The sequence below is a fragment of the Tachysurus vachellii genome, chromosome 7, assembly GCF_030014155.1.
Source record: "Tachysurus vachellii isolate PV-2020 chromosome 7, HZAU_Pvac_v1, whole genome shotgun sequence".
Taxonomy (NCBI): Eukaryota; Metazoa; Chordata; class Actinopteri; order Siluriformes; family Bagridae; genus Tachysurus; species Tachysurus vachellii.
Window position 1 is genome coordinate 20,990,199 of NC_083466.1, and position 18,643 is coordinate 21,008,841.

An 18,643-nucleotide genomic window follows, 5' to 3' on the forward strand; every position below is an offset into this window, starting at 1 on the left:
CTTTTTGCTCTCCCTTGTTGCTCTAAACAGTCGTGGAGGTGTTAGCTCATGTGTATAGAAATGGACAAATAGTGCAGTTACACCATGATACTGGTATATGAACAACAGCCTAACCTGACAGTTGTCTATTTAAAAAAAAAAAGGCATCTTAAGTTAGTAGTAACATTTCAGTAATACAGCAGTGGACATATGGAAAAAAGGTTAAACTCTTTTTAAGGCTATATGTTGAACAAAATCAGTACAAATAAAAAATAAAATTGTTCAACAGCAAATTTAAGACCTCAAAACTGAGATAGAAAGAAGTTTATTAATAAAGACAGATACAGGAATGTTTTTATTCTTTTGCAGAAACATTTCTTTAAAAACAAACAATCTTAAAAGGTAAACATGTTCATTTAAGTGCAAAATCTTTGCTAGTGATATTAAATATTTTAAAGTTAAGAATAATAATCCCTTGTATTTTTTTTTCTACAGCAGATATGAGAATATAAACAGTAGTTCAAAATGACGTTTTATTCTCCCTAATAACTTAAGTCAGGTGATCAAACCTTGTACTGAAAGTTTAGTCAGCAGGCCTCTGTGAACTTACTGGCCACTAGAGGGACATATCCGTCTAGCTCCATGCTTGAAATGTACGACCTCAAGTTTGGGGGGGAAGGAGCAGGAGGAAACAAAAGGTCAGTCAATACCATCACACCACCTCTTTTCAGTGTTGCAATCTGTAGTGTGTGTGTGTGTGCAGGTGGTGGAAAAAGAACAAATACTTTAAAAAGACAATGACAAATCTTGGTCACAAAGCAGTGTACGTTGGTCCAACGGAATGACGTCTCCCCAGTTCAGTGTGTGTTGTGTGGGGGAAGGTTGTGAGAGGTGCACACCCTGCTCATGTGACAGGAGTGACAGAGGAGATGGGAGTCCAGGGGGAAGCACTGAGAGCCCGGTTTGTCTGAGAGCTGCTTCCCACATTCCTGCAGAGAAACAACAAAATAACCATTTCAGAAATGATTACAGTGGTGCATCATTAACACCAGTAACAGATTGTGGTGTAAACAATATGCAGTGAGATGCTGTGAAGTAAAGCTGTTTGTTTCATACCAGGGAAGAAAAAAGAAAAAAAAACAAAAAAACAGACTGGGATAAATGAGTGGTTATTTCACAAGATGGATGAATGAAACAGTCCACATTTAGAGCTCCAGGTTAGTATATATATGATCATTTATTGGTCATCATAAAGTTCAATATGAAGAATAGTGCAAATGAAAAACAAACCTAATGAAGCAAAGATAGACATGCAATTTATGATTAAGAAAGATTTAAGAATGACGCTAACAATATGTGTGCTGTACGAATTGGGGGGGGGGGGGTCTGAGGGTGAAGAAAGAAAACGTAAGAAATAAGTGCTAAATAAATCCTATCTGTGCTGCCTCATGCATGGCTGCTACAGAAAAAAACATGACTGGTCTTTAATGACTATTGTTATTGTCATCATATGTAAACAATCATGCAGCAAAGGTAAATGCCTGACTTAACGTTCGAGTCAGTATCTTAAAGTGGACGAGCACAGAGACAATTCAGTGGCTCACAAGCTTGAGGCAGTGCCTTCATGTCTGGGCTACACGACCAAATCTACAGTGCAAAGGCACACACTCACTTCCATAGGTGCTGTTTTTCCCCTGCAGAATTTTACTAAATTTTAAGCTAAATTTAGACAATTAGACAATTTAACATCTGCCGCATTTGATTCACAGTTCCCTGTCTCTATGCTTTTTATGCATATTGTGATGTTAAATGAATGACTGTGTGATGATATTAATTTGTTTAACATTTTAAAAAAGAGCCACTTGCGCCTACGGAGCAGCCGGTTTTATTTTTATATGCATACATTTGGTGGGGAAATCTACAGCTGTAATATACAGCATTTCAACTTTGTGTCAAAATCATAAAACGCTGAAATGATTAAAATGATAGATTTTGTTCTGTGTCTAGCTGAATACCTTCAGCTCAAATGTAATTCAAGGACACATGATGTACAACGGTGATTTAATCAAACGCAGACAAGAGTATAATACAATAATAATAATAATAATAATAATAATAAAACCACAATGTACAGCTCACCTCACAGTGATAGCACTCAAAGTGATAGTCTTTGTTCATGGATACCACCCTGAGAATCTCCTCACTGCCCTACAACACAAGAGCAACATGGTGAAAACAGCTGTCTGAGACTGTGGTGTATAATCGCAGTGTCACACACCACTGCATCACATCACCCCTGATTCACCTGATGAGTCAAAACAGGTGTGTCAAAGCAGATCAAATACAGCTATACAGAGGAGCGGGAATTCAAACCTGCGACCTCTATAAAATACTCTACAGTATAAGCTTGGTGTAAAAGCAAAGAATCCCTGGAAAAGGAGCAGTCACTTACCTCAGCAGGTAAAATAGCTTGTAAACAGGCAGCGCATTTAGGAGCGAATGTCCTGCAACACAAAAGAACGACCAAACTGAAATACACCCAGTCAAACAGGTAAGATGTCTAGGTCCATTCCCTTACTCACACCTCAAAGAGCATCATCATTACAGAGGTGGTGTATAGACAGACTCCTTCTCCTACACAGTATGCACGATTGTAATCAACACATTCGGGGTTTGTAGAAATCTAAACTCGGTCACGTAGCTCAGCGCACTCACCTGTTGTAGTCTGCAACGCAGTAGACGTTATTGAGGTAGTCTACTGTGAAAGGCACGCCGTCCAGAGTCTTGGAGCAGACTGTACAGCGGAAACAGCCTGGGTGATACGAGTTCCCCAGGGCTTGCAAAATCTAACACACACAGAAAAACAAAGCTTGCCGTGTTAGAGAAACTTGAAGTCCTTGTATGCTATACTGTGGCTGAAAATGTATTGATAGTCACAAAGGCCTGATGGCCAAGACACCTTTCATAAGCATCTATAAATTAATTTCAGAATTCAACATCACTGCTTTAGAAGATGAACTGCTTAAGTTGAAGAAAAAAGGACTAAATCAGTACAAAAATGAGCATCTTATGTTACTCGTCACTATATGTAATGGTGAAGTTCCTCAGTGTTAGTCAACTGATCCAAATCCCAACAAACACACACACACATACCTGCTCAAGGATCAGGTGGCCACACACACAGCATTTTTCTGCTGCTGCCTGGAAGCCAGAAAACTAATAGGAGATAGGAAAATGTGAATAATCATAAAAATACTACTACTTTGAATACATATATGGTGAATCACACTCAAGTGTGGTGCAATTCAGCAATAATGAGTCTTTAGTTTAAAGTTTCCTCACCATGTAATCCTCCTTACAGTAAACTGATCCACCAACATTGTAGAAATCCTTGTTTCTAAGTGTGCGACCTGAGAAACAGACAGACAGACAAAACCACGTCAACCTGAACATGTGGAATTGTTCCCCTCAATGCCGTTGACAAATATTAACATCTTCATGATTGCTAGAAAAACATATTATGCCAGGGTCAGTGGCTGGAGACAGAGCTGACAGAGTCAGAGGGAGTGATGGCTGGTGGCTGACTCACCGCAAGACACACAGGTAAAGCAGCGAGTGTGATAGAGACTGTCCAGAGCCTGGCAAGCATTCTCTGCACCATACACACCTTTTCCACACTTCACACATGTTCCTGAAAACACAGCAAGAACAATTTATTTAGCACATAAATGGTGCCTTCTGAATCAGTTCATCAAAGACAAAGAAGTATTTTAATGTAACACTACACACACACGCACGTCTCTAAATTGCCGAACAATGGTCTACTCATATAACACAACACAAAATCCTCTCTGGATTGTAATGCATTTCTGTGGCATGTGAGTCATGCATTCTTTGAGCTGAGTAATGACCAGCGTGTTTGTTTAGTGTTTAAACACAAAAAAAGAGAGCAAAATCTGGGCTAATAATGCCCTTCTGTTAGGTAACCTATTATACTCTCCATCATATAAAATGGATTCAGAGCACAAACACAGTCACACTTTTACACAGATTCTTTATCGACTTCACAGGGGATTATTTCTCACAACAATGGAATCAAACGCACACACACACACACCCAACCCTGTTGATATTGAGCGAGAGAGCCTTCCCTCAGGACTCAAATACCTGAACTGCAGGAACACACGCCTGTGCATGCTATTACATGCAGCTAACACACTTTAGACTCACTTGCCTACCCAAACTACTGTGCCTCTCCTAGCTCTCTGCTATGACCCAATGAACATGCAGCCTGTAATTAGGCCCATGCATAGTCATTATATGTGGTCGTAGGAGATATTTTTGACTGTGTAGTCTATTCAGAAATGCCTGTGTGTAGCTTTGGGCAGAGGAGCGGTACATTTGCTCATGGGCATATGAAGTGAGGTATGTAGGCTGGTTAGAGGCCTGGGCGGAGGGCACAGCCATAATATATGTTTGTTCATTTCTGTGCTGCTCTAAATTGTGATCTTTGTTGGATTGACTCAGTTCCGTGGTTAGACTTGCCTCGACACTGGCAGACGTTTTTCTGCTCCCAGTCACTGTGTAGAGGCCTGTACAAGTCACTGCAAGCCTGACTATCAATTGCATCCCTAAACTGCTGCTTCATGCAAGTCAGACCTTAAAACTTTACTGTAGGTTTTGGTGGACTGTATGGTGGAAGTGAGAAAAGTTTAAACATCCTCACCAAAAAATTCTTGTCGGTCAAGGGCTGACGATGGTTCCCTCAGAGACACATGTTCCTCCTGAGGTTTCGCAGCCACTGATACACTGGCTGCAGGAGGTGCAGAGGTGGACAGAGGCTGCTCCCTCAAGGCTAGTCCTCCCAGCTGCTCCTCTCCCTCCAGGGTCATGTCCCGCAGTAGGAGGCGTGTCAGCTCCTGCTGGTAGTGAGTTCCCGGCAGGTCTGAGTGCCTCATCCGCTCCCCTGTGCTCTCTGTCCGCAGTCCCCGCTGCTCTGTGCCACTCCACCACTCTGTTGCTGCTGGGGAACTGCCTGCTGGTGGGTACGAATGACGGCCATCTTGAAAACCTCCCCCAATTCCCGATGTTCGTTCTAGATAGTCCCTCCACAGCTCTATCGGGGGCGCTCCTGCTTTCCCAGGGCCTGACGTTGGGTACACATGCCCAATGGTGGCAGCACCTAGCTGTGTGGAGGAGAAGTGCAGTGGCTGGGCAGGGCAAGACACATGGCGACTGTCGTAGCCAAGGCTAATACCGCTGGTGCGGTTGCTGCTGCATGGGCTTCCGATTGGACTTCCACTTGTGCCCCCTCCTCCTCCTCCTCCACCACCTCCTCCGCTAGCTGTGCTGCTGGCGAAGCTGGAGCGTGGGCTCGCCAGCACGGACTCCTGCAGGCTAAAGGATGAGCAGGGACTCAGTGCTGGTCCAGCGGGAAACAGGCAGGTAGCCCCTGTACCTTCGTGGCTCCTCATTGGAGGATGTGAAAGTGACGCCGGCCTGCCACTGTCCCATGGCTCCCCTCCAGAGCTCCAGCGTTTGTAGAACAGCGCCTCCTGTAGGGATAGGCGCTTGTGGCGTTCTGGTTCAGGCAGAAAGCTTGGTTCGGCAGAACCTGAACGGGTGACTGGACCAGGTGTTGGGTACGGTGGTGGCATGGAAGACAGTGGAGGCTGGGCAAGTAGCTGCTGCCTTCTTACAAGTTGCTGAAGCTCCAGAGAATACCGTCGCTGGTTCAGGGCGACCCGTGAATTGGGGCTGTAAGCACCATGTGGGTCAGCATGCTCACCTTGGGTCAAATCAGAACGCCTGGACTGTTCACAGATACCTCGGCCTTCCACAGTGTCAGGCAGGTAGCAAGACACACGCTGCTGAGGCGAGCGCCGCCGCAAAGGGGTCACTTGGTGGTGTTCGAGCGAAGACCCAGATTCTTCTGGTACAGATGAGGAGGTGGTACAGGAAGACACCCTCTGAGAGTTGACCACTTTTACCGATCTGACACCCGAACATGACTCGACGGTGGGTGAGCAGGTGAGGCTGAACTGAGCCGTACTCTCAGGTGACGGACTCGGTGCCGGGTTCAAGTGGGTCACAACCGGCGCTGCACTATTTACACTGTTACTGTTGTTGTTTGTGTTGGAGAGTTCATTTTTCTTTTTGCTAAACTTGACACTGCCAGAATCAGCCAGTTTAAACTTTTGTTTCAATTTGGTGCCGATTCTCTCCATGACGTACAATTTCTAATAAATAGCCTGAATAAGTGTTAGCAAACACTGTGTTTTTTTTTTTCTTTCTGAAAACAACACCTGAAAGACTACAGCTTAAATACGGTATCATAAATACAGTGTAAACACAAAATGTTCAAGTCTTTCTGATCTACAGCAGGTGAAATGACAAGACAAAAAGAAATGGATTTTTTTTTTTTTAAATTAATAATTATAATAATAATAAGAATAATAATAAGAATAATTCAAGACCTGGTTTGTATATGCAACTAAAAATAAATATCTCAGATAAAATAAAGATAAGTTAAAAAAAAATATGTCATGGCACGTGGGCTACATCTCTGTTTAATGGGACCTGGAGAGATGTTTGATGTGGCCTGAAAGTTTCCACGTCGCGACTCTCATGGTGCTGCATGTGAGAAGAGAAGCAAGAACATCCATCTGGTAGCGGCTTAATGATGTCTTTCCACTTCACCAGGACTAATAAAACGATATGTTTTACTTCAATCCTTTAAAAAAAAAAGCACCTAATCTTTAAAAACAACAAAAACAAAAATAAAAGTGATTTCTTTTGTAGTTTTTCTTAAATGTTGCGTTCACATCCAGAAAAATCTCTTCATCTTCTTATATTCGTGTTTTTATTTCTTTCTGGATGCAGAAGAAAAGAAAAACAAAAGAAAAAAGTCTCCTAATGATGTGACTTTAGTTTAAAATCAGTCTTTGTGGGACCTTGAAGTCAACTTAAGAGCTACTTTTGTGCTCGTATAAGCTGTGGTTTTGTGAGACAGCAGAAGTTCTCATCTCACTGACTCCAAACACGGGGGAAGGCAGAAAAAAATAGCTCGTTTTCTCTTCAGTTGTTTTTTTTTTTCTTTCCTTTTTTGTTTTAAGAGAAAAGGTTTGAGTTCTTGACCAGTAAGAGAGAGATTCAGGTTGTATAGCAACAAATAATGTACCTGAACACCGAGCCGCTTTCTCGGAGAGTCCCCGCTATTCCTTACAATCCTGCTGGAAAGAAAAACGAACTCCAAAAAAATAGTGGAAAAGAGTGAAACGAGAGAGACACAAAGAAACGTGTGAAGGAGTCGCAGAAGCGTCACAGCACGTATCCGAACCTTCTGGGGAGGAAACAAGCATCTACAACGTCTTTAAAAATCTGAAAATGAAACAACGCCGATTAACTTTCTTTCTTTCTTTCTTTCTTTGCTGCAGTTCTCTCTCTCTCTCTCTCTCTCTCTCTCTCTCTCTCTCTCTCTCTCTCTTCTACCTCCCCCTTCTTTCTTCGTCTTCTGTAGCGTTTCTCTTTTTTTTTCTCTCTCTCTTTTTTTTTCAGACCGGAACATCTTTCTTCTGGTCACGGCGGAGGGATTTCGGCAGCCCACAATTTCGTCACACGTCCAAACTTCTCAGATTGATGTCTGTTAGTGCGGATTTAAAGGGTTTTGCTATTATTATTATTATTATTATTATTATTATTATTATTATTACTATTATGTTGTGAAATAATGCTTAATAAACGCACGGACGCTATAAAGGCGATGTGTTTGTTGGACGTGTTTTTTTTTTTTTTTGGATTGTGGTCGCGAAACAAAAGCGATTCATTGTTAAAAATAAGTCAAAGCGCGAGTTCACGGTCTGAAGTCATTGATATTTATTTATTTATACAGATTTATGTATTTCACTGTAATGTGATGTTTAATATTCATGAGCCTGATACACCGTAAATATCTGAGATATGTTTAGTAGATGAGATAAGTTTATAGTCTATTACTTGTTATTATTCCGACCCTAAGGCCCTAGTTAATAGTGCATTTAGTCTGTGGAATGTGCGGAGGGACCAAGTGCCCTGGAACTGTGTGATACGGTCGTGTGTGTGTGTGTGTGTGTGTGTGTGTGTCTGTGTGTATATATGTGTGTGTGTGTGTTATATATATATATATATATATATATATATATATATATATATATATATATATAAAGAGAGAGAGATGTGTGTGTGTGCGTATATATTATTATTATTATTATATATGTGTGTGTATATATATATATATAGAATCAGAATCAGAAAGGTCTTTATTGCCAAGTATGTTTTCACATACGAGGATTTTTTTCTAGTACACATATATAAAATGTGTGTGTGTGGGTTGTGTGCGTGTGTGCTTGCTTTTGCAAGCTCGTAACAATGTAACTGTGTGTGTGTGTGTGTGTGTGTGTGTGTGTGTGTGTGTGTGTGTGTGTGTGTGTTTTCTAAAAATGCCAGTCTCTGCTCCATAGTTACCAGTGGCATAAATTCCGATGGCAGTAAACCGGTTACCACACGGACACTTTTATTCAGCTCTTCAGACATAAACTACAGTGGTGTTTTTTAAAAAAAGACATTTTTCCTACCCCGAAGCCCCCTTCTTGTCTTGTTGTCTTGTGTTTGTCTACTTTTTTCCTCCGGCTAGCAGTAGTGTGTGTGTGTGTGTGTGTGTGTGTGTGTGTGTGTGTGTGTGTGTGTGTGTGTGTGTGTGTGTGTGTGTGTGTGTGTGTGTATACACCTCTCCCTCGCTGGGCGCGTTATCAGCGAGTGGGGACTTGTAGAACACACACACACACACACACACACACACACACACACACACACACACACACACACACACACACACACACACACACACACAGGGGATGTTTCAGTCAGCACTGCACGGTTAGATACACAGCAAGAATGCGAGAGGTAGATTTTACAAGCTGTCCGGAGAAAACAAGTCTCTGTTCTCCTGTGTGTGAAAATTTGTCAGAGATCTAAACAAAAATAAGACACCTGTAGAAATCATACACTAATCATACAGCCAGACTTTACAATTGTACATACTGTAATTGTAATTGTACATACTGTAAACATACATATATATATATATATATATATATATATATATATATATATATATATATATATTACATGCTGTACATATATATCTGCCCTTGTGTATTTGCACAATTGCTACTCTTTTCACTGCTGGTAGATGCCAAACTACATTTCGTCGCTGTGTTCCTGTACTATGCAATGACAATAAAGTTCTATCTATCTATCTATCTATCTATCTATCTATCTATCTATCTATCTATCTATCTACAATTCTCCCAACATAAAAGCACTTACATTTTACATGTACATGAATATACAGTGGAGCTTGAACAGAACTTTATAATATTACCACAGGGAGGGATGATGGTGGAGAAAAATATTATTTACAAACATATTAGCATTCATTTTATAGAAACCAAAATTAAATAAACAATTGGATTAATAACAGTTCTATTCAAAACTAGACAACAGTGAATGTGTACAATAATACCTTTTTTTTTTATTATTCCGCCATCTAGTGATAGAAAAATTATATAAATTTCAGTCTTAGCAAGTTGCAGCAATAAAATACAATACCGATTTGTCTTTCTTGGCTTGCCGTAGTTGTTGTCAAGGGGGCCTGTAGAATTCAAAATGGCGGCGCCCTTGAAGCTGCTCTGTGCTTCAGGTGAGAGAAATATTACTCAGTATGTAGATGTGTTTATAAAGTGGATTATATATTTTATCAGTGAGCATAAACTCTACCTTTGTATTCGTTATGATCCGATATTTTCGCATGTTAATACTCTTGTTATTAAGCTTGTTAGCATTAGCGGCTCAGGCTACAATATTCACGTTACATGCTTCAACAAAACGATAACAAAACGATATCTGGGTAATTAATCACCAAGATCGACCTTTCTACGGAGTTTACTTTTATGGTTGACCTGTGGTTCCTAATTATAATCGATTTGGTCAAATTACTGCAATGCTACAATGATGCATTAAACTAAATCAAGGTGAATGTTTGCACAGGAATCAGATTATCAGGCATTTGATTATCCAACGTGCTTCAGACGATCAATCCGCCTGATGAACCAATTGTACCAATTATTGTAGATCCAGCTGAACTCTGTAAGAAAGCAGATTTCCAGGAAGAAGGCTAGAGATCAGTGAGAGAAATTTTATATGTAAATAGGACGTTCACCCAGAAGTGGATGGGTTCCCTTCTGAATCTGGTTTCTCTTAATAGTTACTCTTTATTTTGGCTAAGGGAGTTTTACATGGACACTGTCACCTCTGAGTTCTTCATATTAGATCTATTTATACATCCAGGTTTTCTAAAGCTGCTTTATTATAATGTCTGAATTTAAAAGTGCTATACAAATTGAATTGAATGACTGTTGTCCTTTGAGCTGGGGATGAATTATACAACTGAGATCTGGTACATTGTATATTTGCAGTGCAGTGTAACAGGAATGGACATTGAGCACAGAAATGGTCTGTCCAGGTGTGTATGTGTGCGCACGTACAAGTTGCTCCACATGTTCTCCTAGCGTATTGGGAGTGCCGGGTTTGTGGTGTGTTGTAGTAAAAGAAAATGTCCCACAGACCGAATAAAAAACTCCTCGTTAAGATCAACCCTGAGCGTCTAAACTGCAAGTGGAGAGGACAGCAGAGTTTAAATCGATGTGTAGACTGGACTGTAGTTCTTGTCCTCATCAAAATGTAGTGGAGTTGATCATAAAAGTTGTCTTATCCTGGTAAGCGCCAGTGTGCTGCTTAGTCCCATGTTCTGATGTGTGTAGTGAAGCAAGAGGCAGCTTTTGGTGTGAGGTGCTTGCTCTGTAGCTACAGCATCAGTGTGAGACACTTACCACATTAAAACATTGTGAAAGTCATTAAAGGTGCTAGCTGTTTTTGTTTGTTTGTATTTTTTCTTCTGGTATTCATCCCATAAACAACTATGTACATGAAACCTATCCTGAGCTATTGAAATGTCCTCATCTGTACCTTACCCATAATATTTTTACATATATTTCTACATGTTTTTTGCCCCCACTCTGTAACTGCTTTATAAATTTTTATCTTTTTCTATAGTGTATTTTGTTTTTTGTATAGAGGTGTAACAAAGAAATTTCCTTTATGGAATTACCTAGACTAGCTAGTGGTTTGCTGGTATGAGTTAAATTGCTAATATTACTTTAAATTAAATTTACACATGAAATATAATTAAGAATTATCAAAGGTTTTGCAGTTGAGGGGAAAATGATCTCTGGATCCTTCTTCTGATTGCAGCTCACATTACATTAGGAAAACCTTAACAGAATAATCCAGATATTCTCATGTTAAAAACACATTGGATAAAAATAGTGTACAGTTGTATTGATATCTATTCTCTGGTGCTTTTAGAGCTTTTTTAATTCCTGAAATTTTCACCCACACAAGTCAAAGCGATTCCATTGTGTTAAACTCGAATTTAAAGCATTAGCAGTTTAACATCACGTTTATTTTGTACCATGTCTTGAATTTTATTATCCAGCTTCATTGACATTGCAGTTAGTAATTGTGATGATAATTAGTACAGTGATATGAGTGTGATACTGGATTTTGGACCATATTTCTATAAGGTTGTTTCTTATTATTTTTACGACCTGTTATTTTAATATTTGAATTTAATTTTTTTTTTCTTCTGTGTAAAGTCTTAAGGCAGACTGTTCGACCCTTTTCATCCACGTGTGCTGTTCATGCAGGGAAGAAATGGAGACTGGAGTAAGTCATCAGTTGTCCACGTGATCTGTTTCTGATGCTTTCTGCATCCTCATCTGAGGAATTAATCCTAGAGGACAATTACAGTGAATGATTTTACCCGTGTCGTGTGTGTGTATATATACAGGAATGGCTTGGCATGGACTGGATCAGAGTACGGACCATTAACAGATCTGCCTGACTGGTCATTCGCAGGTGAGAACAAATATTGGTTATGATGCTGTGACCGCTGGCTGATCGTCTGCTCGTGTATTTAAATCCCATCAGTCTCCCATTACATACATTACAAGGTCTTTAATATTAACTGTTCAGTTATAAATGGAAGTCACTCAGAATAAAGGTGTAATTTATGTTATTTGCACAGCCGTATCTGTGCCCAAGTATAAGCTTGTGTTGTTTTACTGACCAGTACATTTGCACTTATTCCTCTGCTTTGTGTCTTCGTCTCTGAATTTCTCTGCAGACGGCAGACCTGCACCTCCACTGAAAGGACAAGTCAGGAGGCAGAAGCAGAGGGAGGACTTTGCAGTAAGTTTTCTGACTGTGTGTTTTCTTGATCTCTTTCCAAAAATAATAATTTGCTGCAGTTTTAATTATAGATTTGTGTAGTGAACCGAGTGTCAGCTGGCCAATGGTGTATGTGAGAGCTAATTTTTATTCAGTGAAACACATGCATTTATGCTTGTATTAATAATTACATAGGGATATAATAGGGTCTGTTTTACAGTAAGCAGAAGCAGCTCACGCTCTAACTACAGCGGACCGGGTTCGAGATTAACTCCCAGTGCTGGTCCTAAGCCTAAGAATAATGGGAGGGTTGCATCAGGAAGGGCATCCAGTATAAAACCTGTGCCGAAATCAGATGTTGATTGATATTGAAAATCAGATAACTGATGTATAATAAGAAGTGATTTTCAACACCACTGAATCCTCCAGTCTTTACCTCTCAATTAGTTTCAGTTAGTATGAAAAATCTGTTTTGAAGACTTAAATACGATTAACTGTGCATTCAAGTCCTCTTAAGAAGTTCATATTTATGAGTTGGGAAGTAACAACAATACCATGAGCATTTACTTATGTTCCATGACACAAGATGGAGGTGAAACATCTCTTAATTAACTATTAAAGACTATTAAAGAAAACACCACCATCTCTGTTTCTGAAAAATGAAGATCATAGAATACACATCTGGTGTGTTTTGCTTCTGTTTTCTAAACTTTCATAATAACTTAAATCGGCTTCTGAGACGATTAAACATTCATTTCAACAGATTTACCGTCTGCTACAGATGGTATCCTGTGGAACTGCATCCATGATTCCACTGTGTTGTCTTCCTGACATTCAATTCAGAATTCCTGAATTTCCCCGAAACATACAGACACCCGTATTCATACAGACACCCGTATTCATACAGACACCCGTATTCATACAGACACCCGTATTCATACAGACACCCGTATTCATACAGACACCTGTACTTGTAAATCTTTCCAAAGTGACTCAAACTCACCATAAGACGTTATAATGAGTTTCCTCAAGGCTTTTAAATTGAGTTCTTACAGTATTTAAAAAGATTCATGCTTTCTAGCAGAATCACATCAGAGCAGTAGACATGCATGTCTTTGACAAAAGTTCGAAATGTTGCATGATTTTTCTGTTAAAGCTCTAAACAACAATAGAGGACAGAATAGGAAGCACAGCGAGTTATTGCTATAAATACTGTCCCAAATGTGAAACGCCAGCAGCAGGGTTTCTCATCTAATGTGACATCTTTAGTAGATGCCTCACGTCGCTGTGTACAAAGTACATAAATGCTGAGCTTGATAATGTACGTGTTTGTACCACAGCACTCTTCAGCTGCAACAGTATTGCTGACTCTGAGGCAAAGCACAGTTACTGTTTTTATGGTACCAGCTCATATACAGGCGATTGTACTGTATGGCAGATACGGCACTGAATGTAAGGGACTTTCACGTTGGCCGTTTAGTCTGAAACAGAGCACTTCAGAGCTTTCATGTGGACCAGGAAGCACAGCACAGCATGGCACCAAACCTGAGGCTACCAGGAGGAGGTGGTGTGAGTGTGAGTTCGGGTTTCATTCAAACTGTGCTGCCATTCCTGTGAATATGAACGCGACTTCCACAGCTCACGCATAGCACCAAAGTAATAAGAATAACCAAAAACTGGTTGAGTCGATATGGTTGTGTTCACCATATGTTTCTGATGATGTAAAATGCACTGGGGTTTGAAAGAATCAAGTGAGTTTTAGGCTAATAATGAATGTATTCTTTGATACAGTGAAGTTTTCTATAAGATGTTTATTTAACTGTAACTTTGTCTTATTAAGTTCAAGATAAAGCTAGAAGAGACGCCCAACAACATGAAACATAGCTATAGGGTGGTGAAAAAAATGACACAACATTTACTAATGAATAAAAACTACGGCTAAATCATAAGGTGGCTTCTAGTGAAAACGTGATTATTGTTTTTGGTAAATAATTCACTTCAGGCTGATGTTAGCATCACAACACCCCCGTGTTGATTATTTTCTATAACAGCACCTGTTTTTTTGTTTCTTTTTTTTTTTTTTTTGAAAGGATATACCTGCAGGGGTGTTGTAAATGATGTGTCTTTCTGTGTCTTTCATTTTACAGAGGAGAGCAGTGAACCTGAATGCAGAAGTGGATCAGGCGATAAAGAGTTGGGGGGTAGAAAAGGAAGCACAGGAGAGAGCAAAAGTGCAGCTAAAATCCTCTATGCTTAAACCTAAAGGAAAACTGTTATTAAAGAACAAAAACAAACAAGCAAACAAACAAATAAATATATAAAAAACGTGCGTCTTTCATTGTCAGTCAAGCTAAATGTTTTATTGTTGCTAACATTTTTGCTATATGAAAGTGAGATATTTAAAAGGTCATATCTGACTATAACATGTAACCCTGCTGTGTCCAGCCATCAGGTCCTGAGGTGTCAAAAACTCTTTTTGTACATGAAAAAGTCATCTTTGATTAATTATTAATTATTTTTGTTGTTGAAATATAGGACTGTTTCTGGTCAATGTGTGATACTTACAGTATTGCTAGATAACTTTATATACAGAAAAGCACAGTATTTTACAGCAGTCAAGCTTTAAGACTGTCTTTTCTGTTTCTACAAACACTTTATCACTGGAAATAACAGTGAATGTTAACACATAATCGATAGAAAGCTGTTAATGTAATCGTTTTTAAGTCATATATTTGGAATATTCGACGTTTGCTGTTTTTCTTTTTGCTGATGGACATTTTATCCAGAAGGCGGCGGTGTTTCATCATTCTGCAGAAAAAAAATCCACTTAAAGCCGCCATTTTAGTTTCCTGCCTTCTGCCTCACAGACAGAGGAGAAAAAAACACCAGCAGTGAGAAAAAAAATCTCCTTCTGGTCCAGACACCTTTCACATCATTTTTTTTTTGAGGAACTGCTGCTACAGTTGCATTACATTTGTCTAGCCTGCAAAATCTATATATATATATAAATGGTTTCAGTATATTTGTATTTTGTAAAATGAACAAATAAATAACTACTTTCCTGGATCCAGCTGCTTTAGGTTCATTAGGGATGAAAACAATTTGGCCAACTATGTCTATTTAATATGTGCCAGGACCCGTTCAACCATAGCTTCATGAATAACAGTCACGAGACCTCTAATCTAATTTTAAAATATGCTGAACTAAAGAAAAAAATTTAGAGATGAGTTTTTAGATCCATTTGTTGCTTATAATGTGAATTGCATTTGCAATGTCAACACTGACAAGACTTCCGTTCTCGCCAACATACTTTCTGGGCCAGAAAATTTTAAACAGAACCCTGAAATGAAGAAAAGAAATAAAAGCCAGATCTATGGTGCAATAACATTGGAGTTAACAGTTTTGTAAAACTATTTGCTTTGTCATCATTATTAAAGGTCTGATTTGTTATTATTTTTTTAAAATAATAAACTCCATCACTGGTTATTTTTTTCTCAGTGGGTTTGAAGAATGTCTCATCACGATGCTGAGATTACTTGATTTTGCTTCATTGGTTAAAATGTTTGCAACAAATTTTGATATATATTTAGCTCTTTTCAGTGCTCTGTAAGGAAAGGAATGTTTTCAGAGTCTGCTATATTGACTCTTGCCTGAGAAAGTCATTAAGATGTTTCTGTGGTGACAGGATTTTTATCATCTGTGGACCCAGCTCAGAACCGCAACCCAAGACGAGTGTCTTTACTTTAAATCTGAAAAAGTGTTACAGTATAATACAGTAGTATAATTCAGTATAATAGTCGTCACTGTATGTACATTTCTGATTAGTTTTCTGAGAGAGATTCCTTTTTTTGAATTGAGCATCATGGAATTTTGAAGTCTTTATAGTCTTGGGGTTTATATTTGGAGAAGGTGATGAGTTATCATCATCTCCATAGACAGCACTGTCAGTAAACGTCTCAGACATACGTTTTGCCTATGAGCATTGTCTATGATTGTCTCGCCTAGCTCTCTCTCTCTCTCTCTCTCTCTCTCTCTCTCTCTGTCTCTCTCTCTCTCTCTTTCAATCCCCGACGTCCTCCTGCTGATTTCAGCAGCCTCTCTCCATAATTATAGCTTTAGTCGCTGAATCGCAGAATTTTTTCTCTGTTTTACTGGACTCGGGATCTGGCTTCACCACTTTGTGTCAGCACTATGGGAGTGTTTACTTTTAGAGGGTGGGACTGACACAAAAGAAAAATTCCCCCCCAATAGGTTACATGTAACTCACTCTCAGCTCACCTACATGCAATCGTTCATGCTCTCTTTACACAGACTTACAAAAAATGTTTTCCCTCCTGCTCATATGTCTGCCACATAAAAGCTGAACTGACCACCGAAACCCATTCAACACTTTATAATAAAACTTCAGACTCACTCAGCATTCAGTATCTGGTTGGTCTGTGACCCAGACACGAAAACACAAGATCTTTGAAGCTGTAGTTCTAAATTTATATTTATCTTCTTTATGTTTCCTGGACTGAAACTTTTTGGCTACTACAGTCATCTCTTTTCCCCTTTTCCTTTGCCCTCCTGTTGTTTTGGTCTGTTCACAATGAGGCCCAGATGTTGCTTATTGTGCAGAAGGGAAGGAGGGTGATGGGAGAGAGAGTGCAGTCCATTAAGTCTGACATGCAAGAGGTTACAGGAAGAAAGAAAAAAGGAGGGAGTAAAGCCAGAGTGTAGCGTAAACCCAAAAGTGTGTCTCTGTATAAGAGAGAGAGCATGAGACCCTTGTATTTCTGATGAGAGGTTCTGGCTTTTTATTTTTTGTTTACTTTAAGACTTGTGATTCCTAGCTTGTTGCCTGAAACTCACCTCCCACCGTGCCTCATACCCTTACACCAAGTGCCGGGAGAGGATATGACTCAGCCAGTGTTATGGTGTCATGGTTTAGGCTAAAAGTTCTGATTCAGCAAAGTGCTTTCTGCCATGTGTTTGTGCGTGTGTGTGTGTGGCTGTGGGTGTGCAGGAGGGCAGGAGTGCCAATCAACACAAGTTAGTTGGACTCTCAGTGTTGAGGTTAAAAACTCACACGTAAAACTCTGAGCGCGGGCTGACTGTGTGTTGTGGAGTGAACACCTCAGTCTAAGATTGATATTGCCGCTGACAAACATCAAAACCGAGCAAATACATAAAAAAGTAAATAAATAAATAATAATAAAGTTGTACTGAAAAGCAGACTCAGACATGCAGCCTCGTGTTTACTGTTTATTACTAGTTAAATTACTATTTAAAATCATGCACGGAGGTAAGATACAAAATCTTTTTTTTAAATTAAAATTAAAACATTAAAATTTATTTGTATTATTTTTTTTTCTGTATTGTATTTTCAATATACTGAAAACATGTTGTGACACAATACTAAAAATATAATCATTCTTGCACATTTTCACTCTGTTCAACTGTCCATTTAAGTGTCCACATTTTCTCAGAGTAAAGAAAAAGGTCCACTATAACTTATGTCATTAATATTTATTTGTGCTAGTAGGTAAACATGAAACACACACACACACACACACACACACACACACACACACAGATTTTAAGTTAACTTCGTGCAAAAATTTTCATTACACATTATATTAGAGACAACAACTTCATTTAGTCTTTGAAACGTCTACATGAAGTTCAGAGTTTCCATTTTAGAGCAAATCCTCTGGCGTTCAATCTAAAACATATTTCTATAGAAGACATGAGAAAAATCTGACATTTTGTACAGAGCAGTTAACATAATTAATATCACACATCCACACATTCCAGATTTTTACTTTTTAGAAAATTTACTTTCTTTGTTTTAACTGGTTAAAAACCATGAAGATGGCTTTGGACTGGATGAACAGTTTTCCATTCAAGTCTCCATCGGTGAACAGCTGAGAACTTCAACAAGACAGACTTTACCTTATAACTAAATGGAATTTCTAGGTTCTGCATTTTGAAGGAATTTTTCACACTTCACCATGTTACACAGATAAGGATGGCGTCCTTTTAAGACTGATTCCTCTCAAAGTTTCAGCAATGCTCGACTGGTCCCAGCATCTCTCAGGGCAATAGGTCGTTACACAGCAAGACTCTTTTCTGTTCTGGTGCCAAGGCTTTAAGTTTTAAGTTGATGGTATCCTAAGACTGTAACCTAGTGAACCGGTGTTAACAATCACTCTGGATAAGGAGTGATATATCCAGAAATATATTTCTGTAAAGCTGTTTTATTTCAAAATTCTACACCTGCTCTATATTTTCAATTTTAAATCAAAGAATGTTGGACCCCCCTGTATCTCCATTTTCTTACCTGAACTTAGAC

The 18,643-nt window shown here is 39.1% G+C and overlaps 2 protein-coding genes across 2 annotated transcripts; one reads left to right on the forward strand and one right to left on the reverse strand.

The window, feature by feature from the left end:
* Nucleotides 1-326: 326 nt before the first annotated feature.
* Nucleotides 327-7,492, reverse strand: ajuba (ajuba LIM protein). The gene is made up of 8 exons (XM_060874879.1): nt 4,706-7,492; nt 3,569-3,670; nt 3,322-3,389; nt 3,133-3,195; nt 2,695-2,825; nt 2,432-2,483; nt 2,119-2,187; nt 327-968 (listed from the first exon to the last, which is right to left on the reverse strand). The coding sequence occupies exons 1-8, from the start codon at nt 6,204-6,206 to the stop codon at nt 837-839; spliced, it is 2,118 nt and encodes a 705-aa protein (XP_060730862.1). The 5' UTR covers nt 6,207-7,492; the 3' UTR covers nt 327-836.
* Nucleotides 7,493-9,629: 2,137 nt separating this feature from the next.
* mrpl52 (mitochondrial ribosomal protein L52) lies at nt 9,630-14,644 on the forward strand. Its single transcript, XM_060874913.1, has 5 exons — nt 9,630-9,718; nt 11,733-11,802; nt 11,927-11,994; nt 12,263-12,327; nt 14,454-14,644. The coding sequence occupies exons 1-5, from the start codon at nt 9,685-9,687 to the stop codon at nt 14,625-14,627; spliced, it is 411 nt and encodes a 136-aa protein (XP_060730896.1). The 5' UTR covers nt 9,630-9,684; the 3' UTR covers nt 14,628-14,644.
* The last annotated feature ends 3,999 nt before the right edge of the window (nt 14,645-18,643 follow it).